General features: G+C 44.1%; 1 protein-coding gene across 1 annotated transcript; it reads left to right on the forward strand.

Annotated features, from left to right (window-relative positions):
* Positions 1-4,600: 4,600 nt before the first annotated feature.
* On the forward strand, positions 4,601-5,539 carry LOC106723478 (olfactory receptor 10A7-like). The gene has a single exon (XM_014527763.1). The coding sequence runs from the start codon at positions 4,601-4,603 to the stop codon at positions 5,537-5,539; it is 939 nt and encodes a 312-aa protein (XP_014383249.1).
* The last annotated feature ends 4,031 nt before the right edge of the window (positions 5,540-9,570 follow it).

Here is a 9,570-nt window from a genome sequence, read left to right on the forward strand (position 1 = left end):
GGCCTGTTGCCTGTAGCTTCAGGAGATTGGCTGCCCTGATTGCTTTATGCAGCCCGGCTGGGACAAGGACACCGCTCTGGGCTTTCTACAGTGGCAGCTGCCCAGATGATCTTCTGATTGGGACCAGCTGGGTCCAGGGTTCAGATCTGGCCTTGTTACACATATTCATATATCTCACATCCAGACCCCTCATTTGAAATGACAGTGACGGACTGCAAGCCTCTTGCGTGCTTGGCATTTCCTTTCTAGGTAATGTCAATCACCTTCTTGACAGAGTGCTCCACCAAGCACTATGTCAGGGTCCTGTTAAGCACAGTACTAAGGAGATGGCTTTCTTCCATCCTGTCAGATTGAGACTTCTCCTCATCAAATAGGGGTTGCTCAGCATCACTAAGTCCTGGCCAGGCAACATTGCTACTTTCTGGAGCAGGGTGTGGGCTGTCTAGTGGTTAGGTACCTAAGGCATGGGTGAAGTCCAGGTTGGTTTCCCAAGAACTGAAGGTACAGAGGTGGTCTGGTGCCAAAACTGGATCTAGGAGCCACAGCCAAAGCCAAGGTCAAAACCAGACTAGAGACAGGGTAAGCCATAAAGGGTTAACCAAGATCAGAGACTCATAGAAAATGAGGGTTGGAAAGGACAGCAGGAGGTCACATCTAGTCCAACCCACTGCTCAAAGCAGGACCATCCCCAACTACATCATCCCAGCAAAAGCTTTGTTGAGCTGCGTCTTTAAAACCTCCAAGGATGGAGATGCCACCACTTCTCTAGGTAACATGTTCCAGGGTTTCACCACCCTCCTAGTGAGAAAGTTTTTCCTAATATCCAGCCTAAACTTCCCTTGGTGAAACTTGAGACCGTTGCTTTTGTTCTCTAATTTGCCACAACTGAAAACAGTCTAGCTTCATCCTCTTTGAAACCACACTTCAGGGAGTTGAAGGCTGTTATCAATTCCCCCCTCAGTCTTCTCTTCTGAAGACCAAATAAGACCAGTTCCCTCATCCTCTCCTCACAAGTCATTCTCTTTGCCCTCTGCTGGACTCTCTCCAACTTGTCCACATCCTTTCTGTAGTAGGGGGCCCAAAACTGGGCACAGTACTCCAGATGTGGCCTCACCAGTAAAGAATAGAAGGGAATAATCACTTCCCTCGATCTGCTGGCAACTCACCTACTGATGCAGCCCAGTATGTTGTTAGCTTTCTTGGCAACAAGGGCACACTTGAGTTATATTCCATTTATTGTCCCCTGTAACCCCCAGATCTTTTGCAGTTTAATGCTTTCTCTTTGCAAAGATTTAAGGGCAGCTTCTATTCCACCTTCTAGGTCTATGAATCAACTGCAATCACTTTTCCTCTCTAACAAAGTGCACTGGACTGAGAGGCACCTTTTGAATCACATGAAAACACAAAGGTTCATTAGAGAACTGTCTTGGCGAATCTGGCATTCCTAGGTAGACTTTCTGTAGTTTCACCCTCCAAAAAATGAGAATAATAATGAGAATTGATACATAAAAGCTAGATTCGTTGTAATTTCTTAAGCACAGTGGAGTCTCAAGAGTAAAGCCATATGACAACTACAAGGACCTGAAATAGAGCTAAGCTCTACAACAAGGACTTCTCTTTTCTTGCAGATAGCTAACATTGATGAAAAGCAAGTTAAAGTTGCCCGTTCATGACCCTCTATGCTCTTAGACGATGAAAGTAAATTCAGTATAAACAGAGAGAGAGAGAGAGGCAACAGGAAGCTAGATATGTGGGTGTAAGGCCAAATTGAGGATGTTATATGGCTGAAGGTGAACGCAAGTTGTTTTTTGTCATGTTTACATGTATAACTGTCTCCCATGTATGAGGATAGGAACATTCAGAGCCAAGTGGGATGGTCTCCCAGCTACATCCCAGGAGAGAGTGATGCAATTTGTCAGCAGTGGAATCTGTCACCCAGAGGTATTGAGGAGGAGTTAGAAAGGAAGAAGCTGTTTTAGGCAAACTGTGATTAGAGACATGGTTATATCAGAGCTCTTGACCCTTCTGATCCTCTGTATGGCAGCACGATTCTGTACATTGCTTGCAAAACATCATAGATCTTCACTTTACTGTCAGAAGAGGGTCATTTCAGCATAGATACCACCATATAGCATGTAGAGGTGTTAGCTGGGACTTGCCATGTAGGGGGCTAAATTCAGCTGCCATAGTCAGTCAGGCTAAGTGCTCCTGATTTTAACAAGTTGTGAGCTGGGATTCTTGGAAACTGGAATCATCTACTGAGTTGTAGCCTTGGACAAAGTGAGAAATGTCATTATGCGATGAGAACCACTGGATATGAATACAAGACTGAGGTGCAAAGTTGTTACTGGGATTGTGATGGGTGCATTGATGAATGAGGGAGAGAGAAGGGCCAGTGTTGCTTTGACTTGCATTCATATGCTTTTATTCAGTATCTGCTCAGTTCCTGGTACAGCCACCCTGCTGTAAGTATACACTGCCATCTACTTATAATATCTAATTATAGCATCAATGTTCATTTGTAAGGTATTGTTCTTTTTTATTTTTCACTATCCATTCACTTGTTTGGGTTTTCTGAAAAGAAGTAGTTCCAGCAATAGCTGGCATTGTCTTTTTTTCTCTTCCACTTGGTAGCTTCTTGCAATTTAAGTGTGTATTGACAGTCATGAAATGTTCTTCTGACTTGGTCAGATTGTTCAGGTGTGCCATCTAATTCTGAAAACAGAAACACTCATCATATGTACCATTGCAGGGATTTTTGTTTTACCAGCTGCCACCTTTTAACCTTGGGACAGAGCAGATGGAAAAATCAAATCACACTTTTATTGGTAGTACAGTATATGGCTTTGCATTTTGCTGCTGAAAATGCTTATGGGCTCTGTGTACTTGGCTTGGCCCTTCATGCATTTTGGCAATATTGAATTTTATTGAATGGTGGACCTGTTTACTTTTTGTGATGAGAAATAGGCGGGTATGTTGCTTCCTCTGAATAAAAGATGATCGCGATGATTTTAGGGTTACATACTGAGTGAATTTGTGTTGTCTTGCAGTCAAAAAACAGCTTAGTTGAGGAATGAAGTTTTGTTTGGGGAAAATTCAGCAGAGAGGGTTATAATCATATAACTTAAACTGTGGCTTTCTTATGAAAAAGAGAGTGAAATCTTAGCCCCACTGAAATAAAAAATGTAAGTAAATCACCTTTTTCTTCAAAGAGGCCTTGATTTCACCATTACATTTGTTAAAGAATTTGATTTCTCAATGCTGGAAACATGTAGGCACATGAATAACTTGTTTCGAGCACTGCAAAGGAATATTTCAAATGAAATGCTCAGCTTTTCTTAACCTCCAAAACCAGCAATTTGTTGCACTGAAAATATTTCCCAAAATGTGTCCATTTTACTTTTTCCACCTATTTTAGCCATGAACGTGGAAGATCCGGTGCCTAATCTGTTGCAGAGCAGGTATTTGAACATAATTCGCCCGTCCTTCTTAGACCAGCCCTGGCCTGTAGAATCAGAATTGCAGGCTCCGCTTCATATAAGCAATGAAATAACTGCTGGACCAAAAAGAAAGGCTTGCTCTATAGCCCTGCACAAATTATAATAGCTTTTAATGTAATTTTGTCAATTTTCAGGTCCAGTTATTAGTTCTACTGCTTGACATAAGACTTTCCCCCTCAGTGGTATTTACCCAGAGAAAAACAGCATAAAGAAGGAAAAGGTAGGGTCCTTTTTCTCCTCCTTCAAATCATGGAGATATCAGGGGCAAATACTGTAAGACTGAAGCTCCTGTACAAATACAACATTGTTATTTGGGTTTGCTTCTTTGTTTGCTGTTCACCTCCCCACCCCATTTGCTTTGCTTTTTTTGTTTGTCTGTTTGTTTTTGCCAAGAATAGCAATTAGAATTTGGTTGACCAAATCATTTCTTCAGTGATATATATATATATATATATATATTTTATTTTTATTTTTTTTAAGTAATTGTCTCAGTTGAAAATATTGATGAAAACACATGAAGAAATGCATTGATGTGAAATTTTATAATGGGAGGGAGGTTGGGAGGAGAATGATCTTCTAACCATCTCAAAACTTGCAAAAGCATTTATCTTGAAATTCAGATGTTACCTATTTTTGTTTCTGCCTTGAAGGACAGAGGTGTCTGAGTGTCCTGAGATCTACTCCACTGACACTAGCTCAAGGATATTGAACAAGGAATTCATATTATGGTGCCTTTTCCTAGGTGCTGAACATCTTCATCAAGTCTTGGACATCATTCCTGAGTGTCTTTAAGGTGCACAAGTGGACACCTAAACAGGGAAAGACAAGTGGTGAGGATTGTGATTGTGCACTGCAGGAAAATATCCATCCGTGGGCTAACACTCAGCCTGTCTACAGAGTGAAATCCACTGGAGGATGCTGAGTATTTCCTGAGAGAAGAGGGCGACAAAGAGAAGTGTCGTCCCTCTAGTAGGGTAGGACTTGCCCCTTAGTTGCATCTATTTGATGTTTGTGATCCCTAAGGCAGCAGAGGGGTTAAAACCACCTGCATGTGTCTGCTTCTTTTTCATTTTAACTCCAGATTTAAAATATCTGGAGGAATGACTTTAGCAAATCAAACTGTGGTCACAGAGTTCATTCTTCTTGGGTTCTCCAGTCTCCTCCAGCTCCAGCTTCTCATCTTTCTGGTGCTTCTAGTTATGTACATCATATCCCTGATGGGTAATATCCTGATCATCTTTATCACAATAGTGGACCCTGCCCTTTCCAGCCCCATGTACTTCTTTCTCCGGAACTTGTCTTTTCTGGATATCTGCTTCACCACAGTTGTGGTCCCTAAACTACTGGCAAACCTCCTGTCCAAGAATAAATCCATCTCTTTCTCTGGATGCAAGGTACAGATGTTCTTCTTCTTCTTCTTTGGCACTGTGGAATGCTTCCTCCTGGCCGCCATGGCCTATGACCGCTATGTTGCTATACACAACCCGCTGCGTTACACCCTTGTCATGAACAGGAGAATGTGCACCCAAATCATACTGGCCTCTTGGATCTCAGGGATCCCTGTGGGCACCATGCAAACCTCCTGGCTCTTTAGCTTCCCATTCTGTGGGCCCAGTGAAGTGCACCATTTCTTCTGTGATGGCCCCCCGGTGTTAGAATTGGTGTGTGCAGATACCTATCTATTTGAGATGTACTCCCTCACTGCTACTATTATAATCATCTTGTCCCCTTTTGTACTTATCCTTGCATCCTACACCTGCATTATCTACACTGTGATGAAGATGAAGTCGGCAGAGGGACGGCACAAAGCCTTCTCTACTTGCTCATCTCACCTCATAGTTGTGACTCTGATGTATGGTACAGGTAGTTTGACCTATATCCGGCCCAAATCCAGCTACTCACCTGACACCAAGAGATTCTTGTCTCTCTCTTATACCGTTATCACCCCCATGTTAAACCCCCTTATCTACAGCCTAAGGAACAACGAGGTGAAAGGGACTCTAAGAAGAATACTGGACAGGAAAATAAGCTTCTGGTAGTTGTAAATGTTGTGGCTCCTTCAGCTAATAAAAGTGTCCCATTCTGATGTCAGTGCTGATTGTCTTCCAAGCAATAGTAAAAATCCAAGGTCTTGAAGTCAGCGTACCCACTGGAAGAGAAATAAGTGCCATGAAATCATCATACGTTTGTGATATTAGGTGTTTGGTTAGTCCTTATAACCCTATTCTAGTCCCTATAACCCTGTATAACAGTATATGTGAGAGCTCTCACACAGCCTGTGGAGCAATTTTTTTTCCAGGAATCTCAAAACTGATACCAGTGGCCAGTGTTCAGCAAGTAATTCTGGGACAATTATCTTTCACCTATTAAGCATGTAAATGGATTTAGCCACCTACGTGTGATTCTGTTCCCACCCCTACTCCCCACTTAAATCCCTGAAAACCAGATAATGCCAATGGTAAGTAGATGCATTAATGAATTTTCAGGGCTTGAACAGGGTGAAGTAGAATCATATGTAGATTCCTAAGTCCATTTATATGACCAATAGGTAGACTAAAATCTGGTCCTCTGTGGGCGCATCTATATGAGCCACTAAATGTGCAGTAGACTAATGCATTAGTGCAGGGGCGAGCAATTATTTTGGGCATAGGGCTGCTTACTGAGTTTTGGAAAGCCATCAAGGGCCACATGACAGGTAGCCAGGGGTAGATAAATATTAATTTTCTAAATTTTTTAGGGGCCCCATGGGCAGGATAGAATGGCCTGGCAGGCCACCCCTGCATTAGCATGTCACGGCAAAAGCCGTGCTATTGCACTAATGCTACTGTGCAGTAGCACCAGTTACTGTGCGTTTAGTTAGTGCCTACTATTACAGGTACTAAACTTAATGTGCCATAACCACAGTGCATTAATGCACATGTAGATGTGCCCTGTCTTAGTAAATATAACTCTAATCATAGCCCAAGTCACTGTACAAACGCTCTTTTTGTTCCCACGACTCACTCTCTCAAAACTATGCAAAAGTCTGTGTATCTCTAAACTAGCAGGAGAACAGTACGGACCAAATCCTGTTTCACCTTTACATTATTTGCATCTCCACAATAAGAGATTCTAATCAGAGAGTGCAGATCCAGCTATGAAAATTTTATATAATGAAAACCAGCAGTACAGTATTTCTTCCCAAATAATGACTCCAAGATCTCCTTCTGCCACCGTGCTTTCAAGAAGGGAGTTCCCCAGCATAAAGGTGTGCTGCTGGTTCTTCCTGCCCAAGTGCAGCACCCTGCACTTGTCAGTATTGAATCCCATCCTATTTTCATTTGCCCACCCCTGTAACCTGTCCAGGTCCCGCTGTAATCTGTCCTTCCCTTCTGTCCCTTGCGTGCCCACCTCACCCCAAATCTTGGTGTCGTCTGTGAATTTAAACAGGGTGCTTTTCACCCCATTGTCCAAGTCACTGATAAAGAAATTGAGCAGTGTGGGCCCAAGGACTGAGCCCTGGGGGACTCCACTGCTCTCATCCCTCCAGGTCGAATATGACCCATCCACCACCACTCTGAGTATGACCCTTCAGCCAATTTGCAATCCATCTGACCTTGTAGGCATCAATGCCGCAGTCACCTAGCTTTTTAATGAGGATGGGGTGGGAGACAGTGTCAAAGGCCTTGCTGAAGTCCAGAAAGACTACATCCATGGCAACACCTGCATCCTACGATTTTGTGACCTGATCGTAAAAGGCAACCAGGTTGGTCTGACATGACCTGCCCCTAATGAAACCGTGCTGGTTGCCCTTGAGCATCATCCCCGATGCCAGCCCATCACAGATGTGCTCCTTGATGATCTTCTCAAAGAGCTTTCTCAGGATTAAAGTAAGACCCCTCTTCTCTCACTCAGCCTAGTGTAAATTAGGAAGAACTCAGTCATACTCAGTGTCCTTAATATCCCTGTCAAATGCACTGAGACACTTCAGAGGTAAGGTCAGTAAAAACTATGAGGCACATCCAGATGAGTGCACACGTGCCTCTTGCCCTGCCTCAAACCCCTTTGAAACCCTAAGAGGCACATGCGGGAATGAAAAAATGTTCCCCGTGCTGCAAGTTCGCAGCGTGGGGAGAAAATTAGACGCCTGGATATCCTGGCCCTGAGGCAACCGGGAGCTGGGTCCTCCATGTAGCTGCTCTGGCTGCAATCCTTTAGAAGTGGTACTTTGGAGCAGAATTTTCAAAATACTTTAATCAAGGTTATTAGAAGATTAGCTCCCAGTTCAGAGTGACTTTGGTGTCTAACTCCATTAGGCTCCTGTGGAAACCTCATATTAGGTATTTTAGTGGTGTGGTTTGCATCTCCAGTTAACAGTTTGGGCAATAATTTGCTCACCCACAGTCAACTGTGGAAACAAAATTCCAGGTGAGGGCTTACCATGGGATGAATTTCTACTCTCTAAACAGCAGTGGACCTTGAGTAAAGACACTTGGCCCTAAATCTTGTTCTAGATCAATTAAATTGATCAAGTAAATTACTGTGCAGTAAGTATTTACTGTGTGCATCTACTCTCTAAACAGCAGTGGACCTTGAGTAAAGACACGTGGCCCTAAATCTTGTTCTAGATCAATTAAATTGATTAAGTAAATTGCTGTGCAGGAAGTATTTACTGTGTGCTCTAATCTTGAGTAAAGTGACTTTACTCAAGATTAGAGCACACAGTAAATACTTATTGCACAGTAATTTACTCTAATTTGCAAGTAAACTTGCTACCTGTAAATACAATTAGCAAATTCACTCTCAATTACTTAGTGCATGATATGGCATATGTAGAAGGCTGGCTGGGAGCAAACTTGCGTCCAGTTAGCTGGGCAGCAGGGGACAGGAAATTGCTCCCTGCCCCCGGGAGTTGTCCCAGCCCTGTGCTCCTATTGAGCAATCAATGTGAGGGGCTTGGAAAGAGGTCCCTCATCACAACTGTTTACACCACCTGGTGTAGCGGGGGTGGGGGGTCAGCAGGGAGATGCAAATTGATCCTATCCACCCATGAGCCCCTTGGCCCTTGCACCCAATGCCAGGGGTACCAGACTGAGCAGGCAGGAAGGCGGGTGGGTTTTCCATGGAGACCAGCCCGGGACCCCATGGGCAGTGCCTACTCTGCCAGGCAAATGGGATGGAGCCATGGGCTGGCAGGCAGGGAGCAGTGTCCAGGAGCAGGACAGGCAGGTGGGGCTAGGGCCAGAATCACAGGGTCAGGGTCCAGGGCAGAGCTGCGATCCACTCCCCACGTGTCCCTGCAATGGGCGCTGCTTCTGCAGGCAGGGGAACCTATTCATAAAAGCTTCAGAAACAACACTCGCGCACAATTACCTGCGACATCAAAAACACTCTTTAACTTGTCACTGGCAAAGCCAGGGGAGGAGGGCACTATCAGTGTCATGCCAATGCAAGGACAGGAAATAGTCTGTTGAAATACCTTCCAGAGAACCTGACATTTAGGGTCTGGCACAGTTTTGTACTACAAAGACCATATGTGGTCATGTGTTTGCCTTGGGAACCTTTTCTCTCCACCTTCCCATCTCTCCCATTGCAACAAACTGCATGGGGGTGTTGACTGTTTTGTCTATGTCTATGCTCCTAAGCACCTCTCATGTCCCTAAGTAAAGAACAGTGGCATTTTACAATCCTGGGCACTGGCTATTTGTGGGTTTGCTTCCTTTCACTACCATGGGGCCCTAAAAATGTTAACTGGTCATCATCTGAATCCCTTCAGGGGGATCTTTAGGACAACACAAGTTCCCCTAATGAGGTTTTGGATAGCATTAGATTTAGGGTGAAGGCTTTGAGATAGCCAGGGCCACCTAAGCTAAGAGGGGTGTTAGACATGAGACCTGCACTTTGAAGGCCTGGCTGGAGACCAAACTAGGAATAGTGATTAAATTCTGCCCAGCCTGGGTAAGTTAAGTGCAAGGGGGGAGCGGGGTGGGGGGTCAGTATTTAATTGTAGTCTAGAGACTGCCCAGCCAAGTGAAGCATGACAGAAGTCGTGACACCCATAAGATTCAAGTCCACAGTGGGAATGGACCTT

Source organism: Alligator sinensis, unplaced genomic scaffold (genome assembly GCF_000455745.1).
Source record: "Alligator sinensis unplaced genomic scaffold, ASM45574v1 scaffold864_1, whole genome shotgun sequence".
In the NCBI taxonomy this organism is placed as follows: domain Eukaryota; kingdom Metazoa; phylum Chordata; order Crocodylia; family Alligatoridae; genus Alligator; species Alligator sinensis.